A 25003-nucleotide genomic window follows, 5' to 3' on the forward strand; every position below is an offset into this window, starting at 1 on the left:
AAGGCAAACATCCAGTGGGTGCGGCGCAACATTGTAAACATTTAATTTGAGCTAAACAAATTTTACAATAAGCGAAAATCCTCGCGTAAGTTTTTGCATTACAAAAAAGAGAGACAAAAAAGATAATTTGCGGTTGTGATTTACTTTAAATAATATTCAATTTGGACTACGTGTTTTCTACAAATTCTACTATTTAAATTAAAATGCTTCAAAGAAATGTTCAAAAATGCCGTCTGCATTAGATTTGTTAATCTGGTTGCAACTAGCAGCAACTTCCATGTTCATCTTTGGATTGCCACAACTGAACACGCCGAATTTCTTAGCCTGAAAATTTATTAATAACAATGAGTTTTATATTTACTCAACAATTAAAATCAATTTAAACTTACATTTTTGTGAAGAGTGCGAACCGTGTTTAAAAATTGTGGAATATTCGGACGTCCAAAGTGTGTGACAGCCTGTAGATTGGTAAACATCGACTTGTTATTCAGTTTCTGATAGTGTTTCTCGAAGATATACAAAAGAGTAGTACGCAAATCATATTTTTCATAGAATTCGGTGATGTATAAGTGCAGATTGATAACATCATTCTGGTCTTGTTCTTCAATCTCTCGGAGAAGATCCACCAACCATTCGAATTGCTTCTGCGATCGGGATACCCACAGAAAGTATACCTTTTTACCGCGGAGAAGTCGAGAGTTTGCTTTAAAGACGATATCTTTGAGAATACTGGCAAAAGGAGTAACGCCTATCCCAGAAGCAATCAGAACAGATACTTCGTATTTGTTCCAATCTTGATGACCTTCGCCAAATGGTCCGTCTATATATATCTTTGGAAAGGGTTTCTTTTCCATTTGTGCATTTGAAAATATCTGACGTAGGGCATTTGTCCATGGACCTACAGCGCGCACGTGTATAGATAAAAACTCTTGATCAGGGCTGGACGACAACGTAAATGGATGATATTCATGGGCATTGATTCCTAAACATGCGACACGTATCCATTGACCTGCTTTGTAGGTAAATCCATGTGGTTTTGTAATTTCCAGCATAGTCACGTCTGGAAATTTATAAAAATTATTTAGTTACATTCCCTTATATTAAATATACAGTAAACTTACTAGAAGGTAATATTTTGACATCCTGGATAATGATTTCAGTCTTCTTCCGACTAATACTGATGCATTGATCGATAGCAAAAAGAATCACAGGTCCCAAGAGGAAATAATAGAAAATTGGTGATTGTACTAATTGTCCTGTGCCATGCAGGACCATCAAAATAAAATATAACGGATACAACGAGTGCGTATACCAGAAATAGTTATACAGTCGCCGTCGCACACAGGTCTGTGCAAAAACTATCATGATCGCCAAGATCAACGTGAGTAATATCCCAGTTACGCCTGTAATGGTTCCCCAGCACCAGTAATGGAACTTGGGAAACTCGTGCGTCGCATGGAAAAAGTTTCGGAACAAACACGTCAGATCATCGGCGGTTTGGGTTGAGATGTGGTAGAAGTTCAACGAATGCCCGATAATATGCAGGACTAAAACATCATATTAACAAAAATACCACGTTATGGAATTAATTCTTACCAGTGAATCCAAGTGCCAAGAACGCGATGTACTTGTGGAAATCCACACAGAAGTCGAAAGGAAAGTATGCACTTGCTGCGGTATCTCTCAAGATGGTGATGATATTACGACACATTGTCACCAACAGTGAAGAATACGTAAACATCATGGCGGATGCCGCACCACGCGTGATTGACACCCCATATCCAGCAATTTGTCTCAAACCTCCTACTTCTCTCTCAAATGAATAATCTAACACATAAAATCAGCAATCAGTAAGGTAGAGCATTATGATAAATAAATTACGTACAATACGCGCGTTCCACAAAGATAACAATCAACACCAGAGTGTATAAAGTTGCCCAGAAGATCTCCTTTGAATAGCGTTCCACATATCGTACAAATTGCAATGTAGGTGATTGGGAATCATTTACTTGAATGACTGCTTCGCTTAGTAATTTTATTTCGCTCTGTCGTTGTGCTCCAAATCTTCGAACGTCTCTGTAAACAAGTTTTAAATTTAACTATTACCGGCAAAGTGTTTTTGCTTACCCATATATATCATTAACTATTTGATCGGAAGTTTTGTAAGTTTTTTCCCAATGTTCAAATTAACTTTAACTTTGTTCAATATATCATAGTCTTCGTCGATTATGGAGAGAAAATCATTGAACGTAAGCTCTTTTTTCTTTTGGAGATTTTTGCTCCGTAAGATATCATCAATAGATTTATACAGAATGTTTTGATTTACTTCGGATAATGCTCGACCCAAAAGTGATCTAAAACATGAATAATTTTACAGTGTTGAAAGTTGAAGGTGTCAATAGATTGATATTTTTTACCCTGTTAATTGTTTGAACGTTTCAATTGAGAGGGTGCCATTTTTGTTAATATCGTACATATTAAACAGTAATCTGGCTTTATCCTGCCCCGAACCTTGTGAGAACGTTGTAATGAAATCGATGAACTCTCTAAAGGAAACAAAATTATTCTTATCCTTATCAACCAGATTGAACATGCTTGTAGCAAACGTGCTTTTTGCATCCATGCCCATGGCTTCTGCAAACTCATACAAGGTGAGCTCAGTTTCTACTAGATTCAATGATGTGTCGTCAACCATATTCATTTCTTCGCTATTGTGATGCATATTCAATGCTTGTGCATAAACCACGCGGAAAAACCGCTCCACGTCTGCTTGTCGCATTTGTTTAGTGACCACTGTTTCCATAACCACCTTGTATGGTTTTGACGTAAACTCGGTTCCAGAACATTTAATCTCCGCTTTAAAGGCCATCAAATGTTGCAAAAAGTTTTCTCTTAGTTGAACGTATTTAAACATCAGTATTAGGTCATAACTATGAACGGCTTTGATCACAAGCGCGGGTTTATCGGTGGTGGACACCCACGTGATACCATGTTTGCAGTCAAGAGCTCGTAAGAGAGTATCGTTAGGGTCAGTCACTTGAATCCATTTCTTGGGTTTGTCCAGTGCTATGAAAACCGCTCGAGGAGATGTGCGAGGACCAGTGATCTCTTTCGCCACGAAGATTTGTCCATTTGAAGGTGCAGGAATGTTTATTTTTTCGGAACGTGATCGCCATATCATAAGCATATACGCTAAGCTTACCAATGTTACAATGAATGTAGCCACTGCGGTAAAAGTCACAATAAAAGATGTTTCGCTACCGGAAAAGTAATCGAAAGTAGTGCCTTGCTTACAAGGTTCATCGAGTCTGTCTGCATTCAAAATAGGAAGGTGAAAACATTTTAATACATTGCTGTTTGAACAACTTGATGTTTGAAACTGTTTTAGGCAAGCAGGGGCCACTTGTGAAGCTAGAAATATAAAATAATATATATTTATTTGAGTGTTATTGAAATCAATATTGTTACCTGTAACAGGTACTCGAAAAACGTTTTGTTGAATATCAATAGGGTCCATTTTGGTAACCAACATTACAATATCGTATACAGTGATTTCTTTAATGCGTTTCACTTCTTCTGCGGTAAAAAGTCTAAAAATAATGACGTAAATTATAAAATTAAAAGGGTTAAACATATAATAGTACCCATTTTCTAAATTCTCGTACCAGAAACGATCAGCGTCTCTAATACGTCGAAATTGGTCCAAAATAATTGTTTCAAACAATTCCCCAGGACCTGTTGCTGTGGTTTCCAAGATACCGCCAATCCAAGTATCAATGTTATCAATGTCATTCTTGTATAGGTCTTTAAGTCTTTCTTTTATCTTCAAAATACTTAATTAAATAAAAAGCTTATGTGTATAAAAAGATCAAAATACTTCTGGAGTTATAATTTTAAAATCATCGAAAGATGTGTAGGGTTTTAGACCATAAGCACGCCGTGCTGTATTGAAATCTGGCAAACCATGATCACGACCTCGCTGTACATTAACCGCCATTAAATCTCTGCGGGGAAACTCCAGAGGACCAAAAACATTACCGCGAAGGTCCTCGACTATTTCGTGATCTTCTTTTTCGCACAGTTGGCTTGCCATTCCCATTAGAAGCCGATCGATATCAACTAGCTCGTTTTTATTGACCTTGGCAGTGAGGGCGTCTTGGGGTCTCCAGAAAGCATTACAAGTTCGAACTGCATTGGTACCCAGAAAGCTCTTTGCACTAAAGCTACAATTGTTTCGGTTGTAATCGCGTACATAAACACCAGGCGGCACTAAAGTGTGTCCAAAACGAAATGCAGCGGTCTGAAAGTACTGATCTATCTGGGGGTCAATGCTGGCATCGTAGTTTTTGTATTTTTCGAGAGGTTTACTGAGCCACGCAGGCAACCATTCATCAATGACGATATGTTGTTGTGTGGCTATAACCCATTTGCGTGCCTCGTTAAAAATTGCTTCGCTTGATAATTCTGGTTGTGCGCGTTTGATTTGTTCAGCAAGAAAGTTATGCCAGCGGAACCATAACACCCCAAAGGTAAGCAGAAAGGTATTTTCATTGCCGCGTGGGTTTCCTAATTCTACATTTTGTGTAAATATTACGTTTTTAAAACTGATTTGATGATAACTTACTGAAAAATCTTGAAACTGGCAAAGTTTCGTGTTTCTCGATGAACTCAGCATGGTGGAACGGTGGAGGCGGGTTAGCCATGGGAAGACGATGGGTATTATACTCTGGGAAAAGACCACCGTGAGAGGACGCTAATTTACCATTCGGATCTATTGTTCCATTAGCGTAGGTCCTCAATTGATCAGCCCACTGTTTAGTGATACCATACATCAATCCACCATCCAAGTATGGAGTAATTTCATTCAACTAGATGTTTTTAAACACACAAAATCAATATTTTATGTATTTTTAAATTAATACCTACCTGTTGTCTTGGATTATTTGGGGAATGCCCAGTACGGTGATCAAATCTAGTTCGTAGCAACGGCATTTGTGTATGTGAATGTTGTGTCCTATAATGGTGCTCTTCGGGTATAGGTATGTTGAAATATTCAGGTGGGCATGCTGGTCGTTGTGCATCCAGAATCTCTTCGACAATCTGTTGACCAAAGAATACCAGAAACGCAGTTTTACCTGTGTTTGATTTGGAGCCAATAGTTCCGTTCAGTAACTGGTCACTAAGGTCGAAAGGGTTTGGACGATTGCCACCTGCAGGGGCGTAGGTTCCATCGGCATATGCCGCTGGACTTCTTCGTAGAAGAGGTCTGTCAATAGCTCCCGAGTCTGGACGAGCGAGATTGTTGTACCATCCATCATATCCTTGATATTCAACTTCGTGGCGAGGCTGGTCTTTGCCTAATAGCCATTCACCGTAAGCTACTCGATTTCCTTCGCGCAACAAATGATCAGCAAAAGCCGGTTTGGGAGTCGTCTGACCAGAGGACAATTGTACTAGGACCAGCAATGTTAAATAAAAAACAATGTCTCTTCTAGTAAGGTGCACCATCGTGAACCGAATGCAACTGTGTGAATTTTCATCACAAATATTTAGTATATTAATGTTTCGGTCCATACGAATAGGAATCAGGAAATGATATATCTCAGTTTGTTAACTTTATCTCATGCTAACTAAATATTTGCACAAAACGAGTAAATTTAAGTAATATAATTTATTAAGTAAATATTTGAAACTTTATTAGATTGTATATGATCAGCACATTAAAGCGTCGGAAATTTCGTTGGAATCCATTGATCGCAGCCCCATCGCAAAATCTTTTCGATAATTTCTGGTATAATCTGAAGTGTACACATCTGTAAAGTAATAAAACAGCTTTTTATTTCCGACCCTACTCAACTTTAAGGCAGGCACTTACACCAATTGGTTTCGAACACTACGATCGCTATACTTTTCTACAGATAACTATTTGACTAACCAGTGGCCTTGGGCATGTTGCAGGTAATGCGCGGATGCACCATGGCGGCGTGTTCACCGAGATATCGACCACCACTTCGGAACTCTTTATATTCTCGATGTGACTGCCGAAACTCTGACAGTACTTGTGTTCCCTGCGTTCCAGGCGATTTATTTTCGCGTTCACGTTCGATATCAGAGTTCTTTTTGAAGGTAGGGGAAGATGTCGATGATGAGACGGCTCCATCTGGTTCGGGTCTCACCTGAAAATATTTACATTATCACTTTAACCGTAAAATGTTTTGGTAAATGATTGGTACCTCATGATTTATTTCTAAATTTGGTGGTAAACTGGACCACGCAGTTTCATCCATGCTGTATAATCTTAACTGTTGGCGAATGCTTGCCTTCTCTCTAGCTCTCTTCTTTTGAAACTCTTCTTCTACTCTTTGCATAGCTTCTAATTCTCTAAGTCGTTGTTGTTCTTTTCGTTCTGCTTCCTTGGATAACCTATCAGCAAGTCGTTTACGTTCGATTTGTCTGACTGTACTTTGGAATGTAAACTTTTTCGGTTTCTTAGTCCACTTCCTGACTTCTTCTTTGGGTGGATCTTGAAGGTCTTGTGGTTTGGGTTTCTCCGTCGCCATTGACGATAAAGTGGAGATGTTCTCATAGGATTTTGAAAGAACTTTAGGTTTGGGAACACTATCGGGAGTTGTGGGAGTGGATTGTGGTAGATACATAATTCTCCTCGTTTGTTTAGGACCATCATAATCATCCTTATACTGCCGACGAGTCTCCAATGAATTAAACCCATTATTCAGTGAATTTGGAGCTGATCTACTAAGAAACCAATTTTCACCTGTATCTTCTCCTAGGTCATCTTCAGGTTTTCCTAGCGTCGCAAGAACCCCGACACAGAACGTTTTAACTTTTGTAAGCTTGTATACGAAACCTGCGGTGGATAATTCTTTTCACCAGTAATGTATGATGCGAGATGATTATCTCTAGGTAGGGATAAGCTAAAGACATGTGGTCTTGTGGGGAATTTGACATCTAGATCCACATTGGATCCGTCCAGACTAGAATCATCCCCTAGGTCTTGTTGTGGTGTCCAGGACATACCTCGTTGTTTAGGACTGACTGGTGCAGGTGCTGGCGCATCCGGTGTTTCATCACCGGAAATTCCAGAATCGCCTGATTTGTCATGAGTGGAAGGTACGCGCACCGCTGCAGGGTTAATAGGTCGGAATGGTGGCGGCTGGCGGGGTTGTTTCTCAATGCGGTCTTCAAGATACACTGAACCCTCTTCACTAGCAAGCGTGCTATCTATGGCAGTGTCAACCGAAAGTAGTTTCCAAGCCGCCGACGGCGAAAACCTCGGAATCTCTAATTGTTTCTTGGGTAGAATGGGTCTCAATTGAAGGGAGATATCATGCCCGGAAGTTTCCGTGTCTGATTCACTGGTCATGTCAGACCCAATCGAATTGGGGATTTTGTTATCACCATCCATTCCGAAATAGAAAGTTTTTACTTTTGGCGGGGACATTTCCGGGGTTGACTCTTTTCCGGAAGCAGGTGACCTTTCTTCTATACTCATAATTTCTTTAGTTTCCTTTAACTCTTTCAATTTACTACGAATGATATCTTTTCTATTGATATTGTGATCTAATGTTTTTAGTTTATTGTCTGTATTTATAGTTTTCTGTAATTCTGTTTCTCGTTTTAAACTGACCAACTTTCTCGTGACTTGCTTGAGCTCAGCTTGAAATTCTGGCGAGCTTCTCGTCCTTTGCATTTGGGGCATTGGAGGTCGACTATTAACAGTCTTTGGACTGTTTTCTTCAATTTTCTGCAGATTTTCGTTCTTAGCTGTTTCGAAAAGTGCATCTGATGATTTATATCTTTTTTGTTGTTTGTTTAACGCGCTAAAATCAGGCGCCGCTAGTGATCTACGATTATTTACAGGACTAGAAATTTTCTTCTTTGTTTCGGCACGGGTTTTAAACAGCCGTGCGCGGCGAATTGGCGAACCGGCATCCAAAGCGCACTCTTCAAAATCATTCTTCTCCACCTAAATTAGATAAAAGTTAAAATGTATATGGAAAATAAATTTAGTTAACTTTTTACCGAAGATAATGACGTTAGAGGGGCTGAGGTGCTTTGTATTTCTTCCTACCGCGATACCCTTGATACTCTTGACTGGTGTGACTCCCCGTTGATGAAGGAACCCTTAAATCAGGCTCCGACCCAAACCTTTTCATCTATTAGACATAAATATTATTTAATTTTTAAATTACTTAAGGTTTTGGCTCTCCTATACCTGGTCCTTTCGATAGGAGGGCGTAAGAACTCTAGGTTGATTGTGTCGATGCGGTATCCGCGTTTTGTGCGCACTTCCGCCTCCGGACCGCTCTCTAAACTGCTGAAACTCCTGCCTCTGATGCGGCTGGTGATATTGTTGTTGTTGCAATTGTTGCTGGTGTCTCTGACGGACTGCGGGGATACTACTGGATCTGGAAACACCCTGCCATTCCTGCCTTCGCCCGGAAATGGTACCTCCCGCCTGTAGGATCTCTCCATTTCCGGTAGGTCGTAATCGTTGGTGGGCATTAGGATCAGGCACAACTAATTTATGTTGATAAGATGGAGGTGGGATCAACGTAGGCGACCGTGCATACGCTGTTGTCCACTGATCTTCTTCGTGTAGATGATGATGCAAAGCGGGTACACCTCGTTGGGCGGTAGGAATCGCGTGTCCTGCGGGTTGACTATTTCCCATTCTTTTTGACTAATATACGGGCGCTATTCATGTTTTAACTGCAAGCAAATTAAAATAGACTTGAATTGAGGTTATATAAACCTGGCAACAACGCCACCTATGATTATTAGTGAAATGTTACATTAAATAACATTGAACGTTCACAAATTACGTTGCTTATTAAAATTATACGTCCAGTTATGCTCTGATAGCCGTAAAACGTATGCATGTAAATCGCGCATACTTTACAGTTACGAAGTTGAACGGCAAGAGACCTGCTAGGAAGCCAGGAAGAAGAAGCGCATGCGCACAGAAACAATTCATATCGCGATTGAAGCGGAGATTGGCAAAGAATGTCGGAATGCTAAATTGCACGTCTGGTGTGCACTTTGTACATCTGTTGTAAGATAAACGCATCCAGAGGAATTTCTTTGAATAAAATTCGACGCACTCACGCTGCGTTGTGTGTGTGTGTGTGTGCGCCGAGTGTGTTTGAGCAATTAGTTGCTGCCGCAAACCAAAGTGCTGGATACTGTTAGCCGCGAGCGGTGAAATTCTCTCTGTCTACAACTCCAGCGGCAGGAACTGTTTTGGAGTTGAGAAAAAACAAAATTAAATGTGTGCGCGTTTCATTGATCATTTTGGTTCGTCTGTCGATAACTGCAACGCGAAAGAAAGTTCCATCCGTAGGGATGGACTTTCACCGAAACTGTTTAAACGATCATTAACATCGTCATTGACACATCGTTTCGAGTACATAAAACTATGAAATTACCTACTAGAGAAAAAGAGCTTTGCATAAATAACATTTTAATGTATTTTTAATTCATCTGCGTAGTACTTTGCAAAAATTAGTAATTTTAGTCTCACTAAAAAATCTATTTGTATTCAAGGACGTTTTGAACCCATATGCGCTGTGTTTTGTATTGCTAACGATCTGTATGAAAGAGAATACAATACAAACATGGTCTCGTTGCAATCTCATCAAGCTGTAATTTAATTCGCGCTGTTTTTCATCATCAAAAGTTTCTATTCGCTGCGCGCTGTGTGGCTGCGGATGATTCTTTCTTCACAGTTCGTTTTTAAACATCGCTGAATGATTGTTTGCGATAGTTTCCCATGCATTGAGACATTTTCACATGCTCTTTCGCGCAATGAAAGTAGGGAAACAATGCTAAAATAATACCAAGACGCTAAGAAAAATAACTAACCACACACCGAGGGCCCGCTCAGCTAAACGTCTCTCACATTCGTCCAGTGAAAGTATAAACATTTCAATTGAATTTCAGATATGAGATTCTTTCTTCTCTGTGGGCATGGCGCACGCTTAAGCGGCTGAAGTGAAATGAGAAATTATCGCGCACGCATGTGACGGGCGTGAATGTGTGACAGGCAAGAGTTTCAATGAAATTATTTACGGAACGCTCTACAAGTCTACATTCACCGAAACTAGCTATTTACTATTTGCGTCAACTTTGACAAAAGTTATTTCACTAAAAAGCATCTCCTAGGGGAATAATAATTTTTAAACTAATATTAGTAATCATTCCGGGAATTATTGTGCGCGCAGCTAGAGCATGTCGACACGTTACACGTCAAATATTTTAAATTGCACTCGCTCGACTTGATCATCAACCAAAGCAAAAAAGAACTGACCACTACGTAAAGTATTCCAAGTCGTAAGTCGATGTAATAACCGACTGACCAAAAATTCGTTTCCGTACTCTCTACGAAGTTTAATAACTTTTTAAATAATTTTTATATAACTAACCAGTGCGCAACTACGCCGTAATTACACGCAAAGTGCGTTTTGTAACAAACATCATACACTTATGGCGTTGAATGTGTTTTTTATTTCGAATTACATACCGATCCATTTTGGTAGCCGCGTATTGCATTCCTACGTAAACATCGGATAGTGGTCAGCCTTCATGTCGCCAATTATAGACTGATCGGGGTCTGTCTATACATGGATACCTAGATATGGTTAAGAACTAAAGAAAAAAGCAAGTGCCGAAGGTGAAAATATTATATGTGTACGTTAGAAGTTAATAAGCTGATCCAAATTGTAAATAAGCGAGATGAGGTGATAAACAAGCTGGTTAGCGTTCGTCATGTGGTTTGTATCATGGCAGGAAACATCAGTTTCGACCGCAAACCGTTCGCTACTCATACAATAGCTCTATGTGTTCTTTTTTTTGCATATCAGCGGCGTAACTGTGTTTAATTTGCGTTTATTATTAGAGAAAAACGTGCGCGCGTCAAGAAACTCTTTGAACTCGTCTTCGACGTTACGTTGTGCTGCTTGCGCACTTCATCGGCTAATTTGATTTGTGGTTTTCTTTACTTACACAACTTTACCGTTTAGCACTCGGTAGTGGATACTCTAATTTCAAGCGAATCATTTGATTATTAGGTACTTGAACTTGAATTCAAATACGAGTAGAATATAAGGAATACAATAGTTTATTGACGCTTTAAATAATATTATTGCGTTTAATAAATCGATGTTGAAATGTTATTTTGCAATCGCTTTTGTTTCTTTCGGTATTCTTCATAAATACTCGTACATTGTACGTATATCAACACACATGCTGAACATCTAAAAGTTTAAAACGCCCCTTGTGAGTGTGTTCTATTGTGTGCCATTGTTTCGCCGCTCGGAAGTGGCAGCCAGTATTCATTCACTGATTTTTTTTTCGCATCACGAAACAAAACCCGCGAAGAATATGGCATTAGCGTCCGGTCAAAACTCTCACTTCTCACTGGTTTTGCTATAACTGGTAAAGTAGCGGCGATTAACGACAGCGCTTTTCAATTCAGTCTTCTCTTTCGAGTTAGACTTAAGTTAAGTTAAGCTGATGATCGTGTAAAAAAAAACCTCTCAGCTTCTTAAGGCTACCAAAACAACTTTCGTTTGTTAAAAGTTACAACTTGAAATTTGAATAAATAATACAAGCTATTTTTGTATCGTGACATTGAATTGATTTTGATCAACGTCAATGCTAAAGTGCAAAGGTTTTATTTTATTGCCTAGGCATTGGAATGATGAGAAATGTTGATTTTTGTACACTTATTGGCTTGTAGGTTGCGCTGCGCCTTCTTGGAGGTCTTGCTCATCGTTAATTTCTCTTCTTCGCGTATGTACTGACCCCGATTTATTATTCGATATCAATTTGCGCCGGCGAGCAGCAAGTGCGTGTGTGGCGTGCCATTTCCTTCGCTTCCTCTCCAGTTCCGCGCCAGTCTGCGAGCGGTAATTATATCGTCTGATGGCTGTACAACTAACGAGGAAGTAGGCATGTCCGCAAAGAAGTATTTACTTTGTTTTGTCAAAAATAAAAGCAGCCAATTTCACGAATAGCTAATTATTACATTTTAAATATTTGCATTTTTATTACCTTATATACAAAATGTTATTTCGTGTGTGCTCCAAATTGTTTAAAAAGTCGTAATCCAAGTGTTGCAATTCAATTCAATCCACACAAGTTTATAATGTTTTTATTGTCTTTGTAATTTTATTGTTTATTATAATGTTTATTTCCCGATTTCCTTGTGATGGTTGTGATGTATTTGTTGCACTTGTGCACTGTTTACGCTCACTGAATGCGGAGGAATTCCGGCGTTGGCGCAGTTACCGATGCGTGCTGCGTTTTCCGCCGTCGGTTTTGTCGACGCCGTCTCTCGGTGCGCACTGACGAAGAGGTGCGATGGCCCTCCGCTTCGACGTTCACCAAACCATGGCGCACCAGAGACCGCGCAAGTGGTGGTAACGGTGTAGCTTTCCACAAACACACCAACACATACCTGGTGATCACACAGGTAGCTATAGGTACTCAGTACGCTACTCAGTTACCAATCTACTATTGAAGCTTATAGCGGTCATACTAAGCAACTTGCCTAAAGACTCTTGAATGGGATTGCATGTATTCTTTATGGAGGTCTGAGTTGCGCGAAAGAAGATCAGGTTATTAAAGTCAATAAATGTCTCGAACATTTGATACATACTAATCAAAAACTGATAGAGATATAATTTGTAGAAATGGAGAGAGGGGCAAGGCCCGGGGATAGTAGCCTGGAGGAAAGATTTCCGTCCAAGAACTACCCGCGTCTTTTTCCAAAGTTTTGAGACACAGAAAGTGGTACTTTAAACACGGTCGGCCAAGACTGTAGCTAAAGTACTTTAGTCACGGACTTTAGTCACAGGGTGGAGCTTGCGCCTGCGCATATGTTTACGGTGCAGCACAAGACCATATGAAATGTCAAACAATCAAAACTTGTGTTATTGCTGCTCGTGCCGGCATTTTTTTTTTCTTTAAAAATATTAACAAACTTGCTTTTTGTGACATGCTACAATTTTTGTACGCACTGGAAAGAATTATGATATTCTTCTCAATATTTTTCAAGGTTTTTATTTTGTTTTCTAAGCAGAAGCTAAGCCTACAGCTTCCAAAAGCAGTGAAACAACTTTCGTTGTCAGTTAATTCAATAAGTTAAAGTTTGAATATTATTTATGTCTACGTTTATCCCAGCAATACTGATCATAATTCATAGAGTGTCGCTGTAAGCAAAATTTCACTTTTCTTTTACTTTTTCTTGTGTGATTTTAAATAATAACTTAATAAAAACTTAATTTTTACTTAAAAATAACTTAATTATTAATAAAACAATTGTAAATTCTGTGTAAGTGCCATTAAATTGCTTGTAATTTCATAATTAGTAATATCTGGCAACAGTTAAATAACTCAGACATGACATAAATGTAGACAAATTTGGGCGGCAGGAAGATTCAATCAGGCGGCGGCGGCGAACGGCTGCGGGCGGACGGGTGATAATGACAAATGCGCCGTTTGCGCCCCGTCCGGCGTGACCCCGGCCCCTCATCGCGTGTAGTTCTTGAGATAATGGAGTATCTGCGAAGAGGCGGCAGTGGCGGCGGCGGCGCGCGCGTGCATGCGACGTGTGCGCTGCAGTTTCAATACTACGCTTTGCCTCCGCACACTGCCAGTTACGTTATAATATAATATACGGATCGGAAGATCAATATTACGCGCACGCCGCCGCCGCCGCCGCCGCCAATAGCGTACTACTGCGTACAAGGATGTAGTAAACGGGAAAAACATCCACATGCGTTTAAACGATGCATTTGTTAACATTTATTACAATATTTATTCCCAATCATATTTATTACTCAAAAATAGTAATAAATTAATATTTATAAATAAATAACGAAGGCTAATTTATAAGTTAGATGATTAGCGTACGCAGATGAATGTAAATGATTAGGTAATATTCAAAAATTGTTTTTCCTTTCACAGATGGCTCTGTGCGTAAAATAATCTAAGGATACGAAAGGAAAGGACCAAGCGTAAAGTGCATACGCTGGTTTATCCCCGCAGGACGACTGCACGTCTGGGCGATCATCCGGCGGCGGTGTACACGCATGCGTAGTGCCACGCTGGTGTCGAACACGGCGGCCGGCGGCGCGCGCTTCAGATTCGCCCGTCTCCCTTCCTCGGGGTGTGTACACGTACGCACGCCACAACCGGCGCCCGCAGGATCGCAGGATGCGAGCGTAAAACCATCCAAATCATGCGCGCGACCCGCGAAGATGAGTGCTGAGTGCGTCCACAGCGTCCAGAGGGTCCAGAGTGCGGGGTGTCCTTCGAGGATGTGCTTAACAATCCGCGGGAGTGCGCCGGGCAAGCATCACAAGGATAACGATAACCAAGTGCTGAAGAAGTAGGCAAAGAAAAAAAAAGGAAAGAAAAACGCTGTGTGGGTTGTGAGGTGTGTGCGTGCGTGTGCAAAGGATAACCAGAGATAGCAAAAGGATATGAAGACTGGACTGGTGGCGATTGCGGCGTTGGTCGTCCTGGTGGCGTACCTGCCGGCGGCGTCGCCCGAACAGGACGAGGATATTCCACATAACGAGTGAGTGCAATGCAACAAATTCACGCCGCGGGTGGCGAAATGCGTTTTAATGGGTTATTAATACAGTGGCGGCGGCAGTCGAGGACACGTGACCCAATGGCCTCTTTCCAACCACCCCCATACCTGCAACGCCACCCTCGAGCGTTGAAAACGCCGCATTAACATGGCAGTCACGTCGCGCGCTGCTTTTTTTCTCGGTTACTCAAGGGAGCAATTCAATGAACGCCACATCGCCACCCCCCTGTGAACTAACGGCGTGATAATTTTTATTAATTTTATTTGTAAACTCGCATTGAGCTGAGCACGGAAGTTGGCATCTAATTAAAAGCGCGCTTATCCTTGGATAGGACAGGGCTGCGCGTCCTTCAGCGGCGTTGGCGCGCACACAGGGTCAGGGCGTACGGCGGCGGCGGTAGCGGCGGCGGCGGCATTCAGCGTAAGACGCCTCTCTGCACGTCTCTTTCGCTCGTGTGTACAAAACGCCCGCTTTAACCAGAGGTAGGGTGGTATTGATCCACCCCTACTCCGCTGCCCTTGCCGCCGCCGAGCCGCCAGTAGACCATTCTTGCCTTCGTCGCCCGCTCCTCTCCGCATGTCGTAATCTATAGTCTCGCCACCACTTTTATCATACGATGATTATTAAAATTAAATTTTCGCCCTCACTTCTTATTTTTCGGGGGCAGTGGGGGCGGGTGAAAGGGCGGACAATGCTTTTACAACACTTTTTAATTGCAATAATGACAAGCCACATTCATTAAGTAGTTATTATTCATTATTCACTAGAGATTTCCAGCTGCAGTTGTATAATATGAATTATATGAAGAAAAAAAGTTTTCCCTGTGATAAAAAGGGGAAAATGTGTGGCGTGTGCGAAAAGTTATAATTGGTTTAATCGCGCGTGGCAGATGTTGCCGGCGGCGTGCGATTTTACGGCTCGATATTGTTCAATAAAACTTAACTTTCACACACCGCGACGACGCCGAAAAGTTTTAACTTTCAATTGGATCACCCGAACGATTGAACACCTCTCAACTTTTTATTTCATCACTTGGCGCATTCAATGAGTACTTAAGTACGTTGTAACGGTTTAAGTCTTAATTGCGGCGTGTAAATTGCTCGTCCAATTAAACGGCTAACGATGAAACAATTACTGGCGCATGTATTGAGGTCACGTTTCGAGCTTTGAGTTCCTGACATGATTCGGTGTGTATGTGTGCTCGTAGGGTCAAGAATTGGGCGCTCAAGTTCGGCGTCGACCTTTGGGAGTACGGCCGGCGGCAGACGCGGATGAAGGAGCTGCAAAGGGTAAGGAAATGCCAAGATCACTCTCGGAGTCAACTAACGCAAACTATCTCTGCTCTTCCGGTAGAAATATCACGATGTTGAGAAGAGTGTCATCAGGAAGGATGGGTTGAAGATCATCAAGGAGATGGCTGCCGAGGTTAAGAACATGATGGATTTTAAAATGAGTGCTGTTATGGTAGGTCACGCCAAAGGAGGAAATTTTACATAAATTTTAGTTTTTTGGGTATTACTCAAGTTTCAAGCTTGATATCTCCTTGAATTTTATTCCCAAAATATCGGGAGATGTCTCCCTGGAAAGATAATTTAATTGAGAGTAAAATACTTTTTATTTCAAGTAAATTCATTGAGCCGTTTTTAAGTTATCAACAAAAAAGTAAAATAATAAATTTTAAATTTTTAAATTTGGGTATTAATCATGTTTCAAGCATGATATCTCCTTGATTTTTACTCCCAAAATATCGGGAGATATCTCCCTGGATAGATAATTTAATTGGGAGTAAAATACTTTTTATTTCAAGTAAATCCATTGAGCCGTTTTTAAGTTATCAACAAAAAAGTAAAATAATAAATTTTTATTTATGTTCAATTCATAGCGAATTATGGATAGTGCAGAACAAGCAGCGTTAACCCCACAGAGTGACAACGGCCAACCATTTCGATATTACAACGCGGAAAAGTTGAACGCTTTCGGCGCGGACGGTAGACCAACCGAGGGTACGAGAGAGATGCTCCTGCATCCCAATCCGCACTTTGAGCATCTTCCGGTCAACACGTCCCTCAGCAGCGTGTTGCTTCCCCCACACGTCGCCGAAAAGGGTACGGACGGAAAAATCCGATAAAATTACACACACACGCTCACACGCCGGTCTTAAATTGCACTCATGTCACGCTCCATTAAATCCAACCACGTTTCTTTCCACGCCGCAGACCCGGAAGTAATGAACGCCGTGCAATGGTCCGAGCATTTGGACCCGCTCTTCGTCAACAACTACGAGAGTGATCCATCGCTCTCCTGGCAATTCTTTGGCAGTTCCAGCGGATTCCTACGAAGATATCCAGGTTTACACTCTAGTTAAGTTGTAATGTTGTAGATTACACTGATATCATTGATTAAAGGTATGGCCTGGCCACCGGAAGATCCTAATTCTCAATGGCAACGTCCGAGGAGTGCGAGGAATGTTTATGACTTCCGTACGTCACAGTGGTACGTCTCAGCAACAACCTCGCCTAAAGATATTGTTATCCTCGTTGATAATTCTGGATCCATGGGTGGTAAGCGAGCATCCTTAGCCAGGGCTACGGTAGAAGCCATTTTGAACACGCTCTCCGATAATGACTTCGTCAACGTGTACAAGTTTTCCGACGGCACCGAGGAAACTGTCACATGTTTCAAAGATAGACTGGTGCAAGCAAACGATGAGAATAAACAATTACTGAAGGATTCGATGAGTGGCCTCAGACCGGAAAACATCGCAAATTTCACTTCCGCTTTGGTGACGGGTTTTGAAATTCTACACAAAGTAAGTAATAATATTATTAGGTTATATTATTACAACTTCCGGTTTTGTTTCCTTTGTTATATTAGTATAACCGAACCGGAAATGGCTGCCAATGTAACCAGGCTATTATGTTGATCACCGATGGCCCTCCAGCGAATTACAAGGACATTTTTAAGATGTACAACTGGCCGCATCGCCCTGTGCGGTTATTCAGTTTCCTCGCGGGTAAGGATTCCGGTGGGCAGGAGGAGATGCACTGGATGGCATGCGAGAATAAAGGTAGGGTTTGCATTCTCAAATATTCTGCAACTGCATACCGCACATTACACTTCTTACAGGGTATTACACTCGCATTAGTACCGAGACGGAAGCAATGGAGATGGTTCTGAAGTATATTGAGGTGATGGCACGGCCCATCGTCATGTACCAGAACGATCATCCCATACAATGGTCGCACGTTTATGTGGGTGGTAATGTAAGTGCAAAATAACCTCAAAATCACTTTAAAAACCCTTTTAAACCCATTTTTTAACTCAGGCTGATACATTTGGAGATGACAGACGAGGTCAGTTGATGACATCAGTTACCACTCCCGTTTTTGACAGACGGAATCACACGGTATGTCATACTCATCCAACTTAACCTAATTTATAACCTATTTTGTTTTAAATTTACAGGTGCGTGTTGCAAACGTTTTGGGCGTTGTAGGCACCGATGTTTCCATCGACGAGATCAAGAAACTCGTGCCCCCGTACAAGGTACGTATCAAAATAATTCGGTTAATAGTTGATGACGTCAGTAGTATGCGCGTGGTTTGTTAATATGCATTGTTTCACGCGCAGCTCGGCGCTAATGGATACTCATTCATCGTGAACAACAACGGGCACGCTTTGTACCATCCGGATCTGCGGCCGCTGGTGAGTTGAAACGCCGGCTTTGATTAGATTCGCGCGGGTTTTAATGTCTCTGTGTGGATGTCCTTGCAGCACAATAACGAACAATACGAGGACACCTTGGAGCCGGCGTATTGTTCCGTCGATCTCACCGAGCTGGAGCTCATCGAGACCGAGCACGAACGGCCCAGGGAGAATCACTCTGCTCTTCTGGATGTAAGTCACAATATTTTACTATTTTGCCGAAAAAAGTTTGCAAAGTTTAGAGCAGTAAAACTCAGGACTTTGAAGTCGTAGAATATTGGGGAATATGTCATTGGAAATGGAATTTAATAGAGTATAAAATATGTGAATTTCAATCAAATATATTTAGAGGTTTTTTTGTAGTGATAAAAAGAGTAAATATCAAATTTGCCTTTAAGTTTGAAAGAGTTACCAAACTTTGAATCATCATAACTTAAAAATTTGAAGTCCTAAAATATTGAGTGCTATATCATTGGAAAGGGAATTTATTTGAGTATAAAATACGTAAATTTCAATAAAAAATATTTAGAGGTTTTTTAGTAGTGATGAAAAGAGTAAGTGGCAAATTTGCATTCTAGTTTAAATGTGTTATCAAATTTTGAATCATCACAACTTAAGATTCAGAAGTCCGAAAATATTGGGAAATATGTCATTGGAAAGAGAATTTAATTTGTTATAAAATACGTGAATATCAATTAAATATATTAAACCGTTTTTTAGTAGTAATAAAAAGAGTAAATGTCAAATTTCTATTCAATTTTGAAAGTGTTACCAGACTTTGAATCATCATAACTTACGATTCTGAAGTCCCAAAATATTGGAGAATATCTCATTAGATAGATAATTTAATGCTTAATAAGATATTATACTTGAATTGTTTAAAAAAGCCACAAAAACGTCATAAAGTCGCTACATATGTACAATTTTGAATAGAAAAGGCGATAATTTTTCCTTGCTTTCTCCCTACAGTTGCGACACGACATGATCGATCAGAAGCCAGGCGAGACGGAGTTCGGCGTCAAAGTACATTATGATAATATGGTAAGCATAAGTAAGCATAAGTGCAATGACATTTGCCGAAAATCGATACACGCAGAAGGCGGCCGCACTAACTTACTTACACCTCCGCCACGACGCACCCTTACGACACAGCCACACTTACACCCACACACTAATACAATGTTACGAGGGTAAAAACACGCGCAGACAATTTAATGGTTTGTTTTTAATGCGGCACGCGCAGCGGCGGGTAACCACGAGGCGCTATAATTACTTCTACAACCCCATCGAGGGCACGCCGTTCTCGCTGGGCATCGCCCTACCACAGGGTTACGGCATGTACGAACTGGTCGCCGAGCAGGAGATCAAACTCAGTCAGAAAGGTAATAATAATTGCCAATCAAATCGATCGTTAAATAAACTCATTTTATTTCCGCGATTTGCCAGTCGAGGAGTATTTCAAGGGAGACAACTGGAAAGTACATCCGGATTGGTGAGTGTGGTGGAATCTTGGGTGGAAATTTAGGGACGGTTGAATACGTTTGAGATCATTAAAGTTTCCTCGGTGAGGTCTAAGGGTCAGTCGGGAGTGTTTGACTTTCGCCCAGACGCCGACTCTGACCTCAGAACGCAATTTGGTTGTCCCTAAACAACCCGAGTACAGTCAAGACTTGTTTGCTTAAACAATTGCTTGTTATCGGCGTGTGTGCAGGGTGTATTGCGAGTATAGCAGCGGATCATCAGGGGAGCAGCGATTCCGCAACGCCGAGGATCGCGTGCGTCACTTTTTGTCTCGCAGTCGTCGCCCTGGATGGAAATGGATGTCTCTGAGGCCCAGATCTCCGACGCAAAGGGAACACCATCATGTTTCTACGAAATTAGACAAAGATGCTTACTTTTGTAAGTGAAAAATTGTAATTTATGTAAAAAAAATAAACAAAATTTGTGTTTTTTTATTGTTTACAGGTGATAAAACGCTGCTTCAATCACTGGTACTGGACGCAAAGGTGACGGAAGAGGTGGTACGCCACAGTTCACATCCGTCGAGCGTCGAGGACGAACAGTACGTATTGATTTTCGTCCTTTTTTGGCGACCCCATCGCATGTGCGGCGCTCGTTACTCGCCGCCGCTCACACGTGTTTTCACCATGCGGCGTCATTACCACCCGCATAATCCACACAGGATGCAACCAAAAGCAAAACAAAACGTTTCAATCAAATTCCATCATTGCGCTCGCTTTGGTAACATCCTGTGTATTCGATGTCGTTATCAACACGCTCTCCGGCACCGATTATTCTAATGATTGTTTAGCCCACAATGTGTATGAATGTTGAACGTAATTTATTAATTTTCATCTCGATTATTCTCTGCACAATTATAGCCCAATTGCAACACTTTTGGTTTTATTGCAAAGGTAAAGTAATGATGATTGCACTCTAATAAAAATCACGCAGCCGCGCGCCGCCCGAAACTTGCTGCTAGTTTAGTGAATGTGTTTTGCGGAATTGCAGGCGAAAGCTAAATTAAACTAAGAGTTGCCAGCACACGCACTTTTCCTATAATTAATCTTGTGTCTGCTGCGGAGCCCCAGTGAGTATGCCAAAATTTCTCCAGCTGGCAACTATTTCAGACGTAGCTTTATATCCGACGGACGGACCACTCTTCTTTTGATGGACGCCGCACTAGAACACGCTCTTAATTATCCTTTATTTAGCGTTTATACAATGCAGCAATTTGGAGCACTCTTGCCCGCAACGATGTGCGTAAATTAGCCACGGAACCAAATTGACTTGAATTGTTTTTGCTTCTAGTCGCGGCTTTCGAATGTTCGGACTTACCATGTCATTCGTGGCGACACGCAGTGGACTACTTCGATGGGTAGACCATCAGCCATCGAATAAACCGGCCAAGGAACCCACTGGACCGTAAATAGTTTTATTTTTGCTCGCGTGATTTTAGCATAATTTGATGGTATTTTAGGCATTTTAGCGAACATAACGTACGTGCCATGGATGAAACCTGGTACAAACGTGCAGTTGATCAGTATTACATCGAACCGGAAAGTTTTGTCTACTCGGTACCTTTTGACGTGGGTACCAGCACTGAAACTCTGGTTACCGCCACGCATGCTGTGTTTGTTGAACATAAAGGTCATCGTGCACCCACGGCTGTAGTGGGACTTCAATATCAACATGCAATACTTGCCTCGCATTTTTTGAACATTACTTCAGCGGTACCTCAAATTTAACCTCATTTTTCCTTTAAAACTTATGATTTATTGTTATTCTAGTGTTCTGGAGCTTCTTCTTGTAAGAAAACATGTGCCAGTAATGAATTGGACTGTTACATCCTCGATAACAATGGTTTTATTATCATTTCTGAGAATCCCGAGCATACAGGACGATTTTTCGGACAGATTGATGGTACCATCATGGATTCTTTAGTTCAGGATAAGATATATAAGAAAGTACCGGTGTATGATTACCAAGGAGCGTGTACAAACAGCAAAAATAGTTATGGAGGAGATGCACCAAAACTAACGGTAGTTATTAATACATAACCTCAATTTTTATTTAAAAAAATGTGTATATTTCTAGCCGGGGATACCACTTCAGTACTTTTTTGGCTGGGCAGCAAAGATTTTTGCGATTTGGACTGCTTTTGTCAAGGTTACTTATGGTTTTGCTTTCGCCCAAGAAGGTAGGCAACTTATTAAATACATAACCTAATGTAAAACTATTTTTGCAAAAAAAAATCTTTTCAGACGCTTATGAAGATTATCCATATGAATATAATCCTGAAGAAGGTCTACCTGAAGATGTAGATACCATCGCGGGTCCATTCCCCAATGTTCCAACGTTTGTAACACCTCCGATTGAGTCAGATCCCTTGGATGGTGTTGACATGGGCCAGTTTGGTGTACGCCGCTGTGACAAAAAGACCGATCTGTATATTTTACAACCGTCGCGACTAAACACAAGCGGGCAGAGCAATCCGCTCAAGGGTAAGCTGACCAATTGTCACGTGACAGGATGTGAGCGGCCTTTCAGCGTGCAGAAAGTACCGCATAGCAATCTCATCCTGCTTGTGGTCGACACACTCTGCCCGTGTGGCAGCAAGCAGTTGAGTATTCAACCGCAAGAGATCGTATACGATGGTGTCAATGGCGCCTCATGTTTGCACAAACCAAAGGACAGCTTCTATCGACGTAGGCCGCCCAAGTGTATCAATTATCATCCTGAGGTACTAATCATTCATTACAATAACCAAAATGCGTCTATATTATTTTATTTAATGTAGGAAATTGAGATACACATATGTGGATCAGGCAACAAGATGGCGACCTCCATATTACTAATGGCGACCGCATTAGCTTGTCAACGATTGTTCTCCGCGTCGTGATTTTCCACTGGAAGTTAAACACAAGTAAAGAAAAACAAAACAAGCGCTGAAAGCAGCTTAAAAACACACACAAAACACAAATCTGTTGACGCAAAGTAAGTAAAATGAAATTGTTGTATCATTTAAAACGTGTAAAGGTCATCATATCATAATATGAGAGGAGAACTAGTTAAATTTTTTATATAATTTATATAAAACGATAAAAATGTACTTTTTGGGTGTAAACTAAATGATGTAAATATTGTGGCGTGGCCGTGGACGTTTTTTCGACTGAGTGGATCGAGGGAAATTTTTGAAAGAAACACAAAATGAACGAGCAATTTCAAAGCATAGCAGATGAAAAATAAAAAGAAGCACACGTAATAAATACTAAACATGTAAGCAAGTAAAAAGTAAGTAAAGTAAGATAGTCAGATTAAACGTTTTACTCGACGGGGCGAGACGATGAGCAATGTTTGTTTCCGGGCGACAATAAAAATGGACGACTATTTTGACATGTAAAGAATCAACTCTAACCAAACGCTAATAGTAAGCTAACGTGGGAAATGAAGATAATGTTAGTTAAACCTATTTAAATGTAGCTTATATACCTTTGAAAAATAACGAATAGACAAAGAAAGAGTCGAGCCAAGTTGAACTTGTAAAATTGTATAAAAATGGCGGAGGGTTTTGGAACGATGTAAATTCAATTGATGACAATACGAATGGAGCACATTGGAAGCTGGATGTTTTATATTGAATGCTCGAAGTTTTCAAAGTTTCAAAATTTGTTTCAAAATGAAAAATGTCTTTGGTTTTTGTATAAAACTCTAATGGCGTGCTTGTACATCTCGCTAGTCAGTTGTTTTGCGGTCGTTTAGCTTTGTAGAAAACAGCAAAGCAACGCAGAGAAATCCGAAACAATGCGTATGTATAATTATAATTACGAGTATAATTATCAAACCGAACGGGAACGCCAAACTCGCCGATTGTGTGGCAATCCGAGACTCGCATTTGTTACGCATTACTGAATCATCATTTTCGTAGACATTAAACCACAGAAGAAAAAAAAACACAATTTGAAGAGATTCAACGCAGTCATATCAATATACCGGCGAGAAGCACACGCGTGTACATATACTATATCAAAAACTACATAAAATCTTAGAAACTAATCACGATGATGAGCAAAATATGAAATTAAAAAGCAACAAAGGGTGTTTTAGCAATAGTAATCATATCACGTCTCTTTGCGTCTCGTTTTTGTGTACTCGACTTGTCTCTGCTTGGAAAATGAACGCTGCAAGATGGCGGCGTGGCTGCCATCTTGTGGTTATGTGTTTCTTGCGTTGCCTATCGTTTAATTGTCGTGTGTGAGTGGAACTCGAATGTGAATCGAAGTCAAATCAAAACCAAACACAATGTAAGATGTAAACCACATGTGTGTAACATGTTTTGATTGAAACGAAGCTGTTTTCTATAGTCAATCAGCGCGTGCGCACATACAACAACAAATGGTTTGAAGAATGAATGTTTCTAGCCTATAGCGTGTTTGATACGGCCACTCTAGCTTTAGACGAATAACTAAATATTAACACTATAAATGAAAAGAAAAAAAAACTGAGTCTTCCAATTAAAACAAATAATTAATTGTAAGTGATATACATATGAATACTGTACTCCGCGCGCGCGCATGCGCACTTTTCAGCTAGGGCGCGTGCGCGTGCGACACACGCCTACACGATCACACACACACACACCACATACATAAGACACTCACACTAAACATATATAAACTAATTATAGGCAAAATGTAGTGTTTACTATGTATTCCATTCGAAAAAATGAAATCAAGATGATAAAAATGGTAAAACCAGACGAGATATGCATTTGTAGCATTCGCAGATATCGGCATATTGTTCATATATTACAAAAAATATATCAGAAAAGCACAAAAAAATAAAATTGTGACAAAATGAAACCACATCATCAAAAATCGATTCAAAGAGTCTACCAAAATGTTTGTTGTCTGTTGTACTATGAATGTATAACATATACTAGACCTACCACCATTACAAAATATTTATCTTAAACGAATTGCATAGTTTTAATTAATTAATTATAAATTAATTAAATGATATATTTATCAAACTGCGCTGTCTTTTGATTGAGTGTGCGAGTCCAATTGGATTTGTGGACGTATGTTGTGATTCTTATTCGATTACGTGCTGGGTGTTGGTTGGGTTGCCTAGAAATACAAGGACGTTTGGTTGTATTGTTGGTGATTCGAGCT

At 40.6% G+C, this 25003-nt stretch overlaps 3 protein-coding genes across 4 annotated transcripts; 1 reads left to right on the forward strand and 2 right to left on the reverse strand.

The window, feature by feature from the left end:
* Window positions 1–123: 123 nt before the first annotated feature.
* Window positions 124–5575, reverse strand: LOC135797410 (dual oxidase 2-like). Its single transcript, XM_065309774.1, has 12 exons — window positions 4927–5575; window positions 4625–4868; window positions 3878–4572; window positions 3645–3823; window positions 3469–3590; window positions 2418–3411; window positions 2148–2354; window positions 1886–2076; window positions 1597–1827; window positions 1122–1547; window positions 390–1060; window positions 124–324 (listed from the first exon to the last, which is right to left on the reverse strand). The coding sequence occupies exons 1-12, from the start codon at window positions 5572–5574 to the stop codon at window positions 199–201; spliced, it is 4734 nt and encodes a 1577-aa protein (XP_065165846.1). The 5' UTR covers window position 5575; the 3' UTR covers window positions 124–198.
* A 77-nt stretch (window positions 5576–5652) lies between these two features.
* Window positions 5653–12386, reverse strand: LOC135797411 (uncharacterized). The gene is given in 6 exon segments (XM_065309775.1): window positions 5653–5813; window positions 5936–6176; window positions 6234–6829; window positions 6832–7987; window positions 8237–8733; window positions 12076–12386. Coding segments are annotated over 5 exon segments (2553 nt in total). The 5' UTR covers window positions 8696–8733; window positions 12076–12386; the 3' UTR covers window positions 5653–5712.
* A 1788-nt stretch (window positions 12387–14174) lies between these two features.
* On the forward strand, window positions 14175–24861 carry stol (voltage-dependent calcium channel subunit stolid). Of its 2 annotated transcripts, XM_065309631.1 has the most exons (24): window positions 14175–14608; window positions 15832–15913; window positions 15978–16088; window positions 16507–16729; window positions 16841–16972; window positions 17030–17433; window positions 17499–17691; window positions 17751–17887; window positions 17950–18030; window positions 18090–18170; window positions 18255–18329; window positions 18399–18521; window positions 19299–19370; window positions 19573–19711; window positions 19776–19821; window positions 20041–20228; window positions 20295–20391; window positions 20711–20743; window positions 21141–21254; window positions 21310–21562; window positions 21620–21871; window positions 21927–22029; window positions 22094–22572; window positions 22630–24861. In XM_065309631.1, exons 1-24 carry the CDS (start codon window positions 14511–14513, stop codon window positions 22729–22731), a joined length of 3618 nt encoding a protein of 1205 aa, XP_065165703.1. In that variant the 5' UTR covers window positions 14175–14510; the 3' UTR covers window positions 22732–24861. The 2 variants fall into 2 exon arrangements, with proteins under 2 accessions (XP_065165703.1, XP_065165704.1); XM_065309632.1 differs by lacking the exon at window positions 20711–20743.
* Window positions 24862–25003: the final 142 nt, after the last annotated feature.

Source organism: Atheta coriaria, unplaced genomic scaffold, assembly GCF_025399875.1.
Source record: "Atheta coriaria isolate IRGN ID8LTWV9N9 unplaced genomic scaffold, Caltech_Dcor_3.1 hic_scaffold_8_pilon, whole genome shotgun sequence".
Taxonomy (NCBI): Eukaryota; Metazoa; Arthropoda; class Insecta; order Coleoptera; family Staphylinidae; genus Dalotia; species Dalotia coriaria.

Coding starts and splice junctions, on each gene's coding strand:
- LOC135797410 (XM_065309774.1), bottom strand. CDS start 5,574: ATGGACCGAAACATTAATATACTAAATATTTGTGATGAAAATTCACAC. Junction 3,591..3,644: donor TACGAGAATTTAGAAAATGG/GTACTATTATAT, acceptor CATTATTTTTAG/ACTTTTTACCGCAGAAGAAG. Junction 1,548..1,596: donor CTTGGCACTTGGATTCACTG/GTAAGAATTAAT, acceptor ATGATGTTTTAG/TCCTGCATATTATCGGGCAT.
- stol (XM_065309631.1), top strand. CDS start 14,511: ATGAAGACTGGACTGGTGGCGATTGCGGCGTTGGTCGTCCTGGTGGCG. Junction 18,171..18,254: donor AACTCGTGCCCCCGTACAAG/GTACGTATCAAA, acceptor TTTCACGCGCAG/CTCGGCGCTAATGGATACTC. Junction 21,255..21,309: donor GCCAAGGAACCCACTGGACC/GTAAATAGTTTT, acceptor ATGGTATTTTAG/GCATTTTAGCGAACATAACG.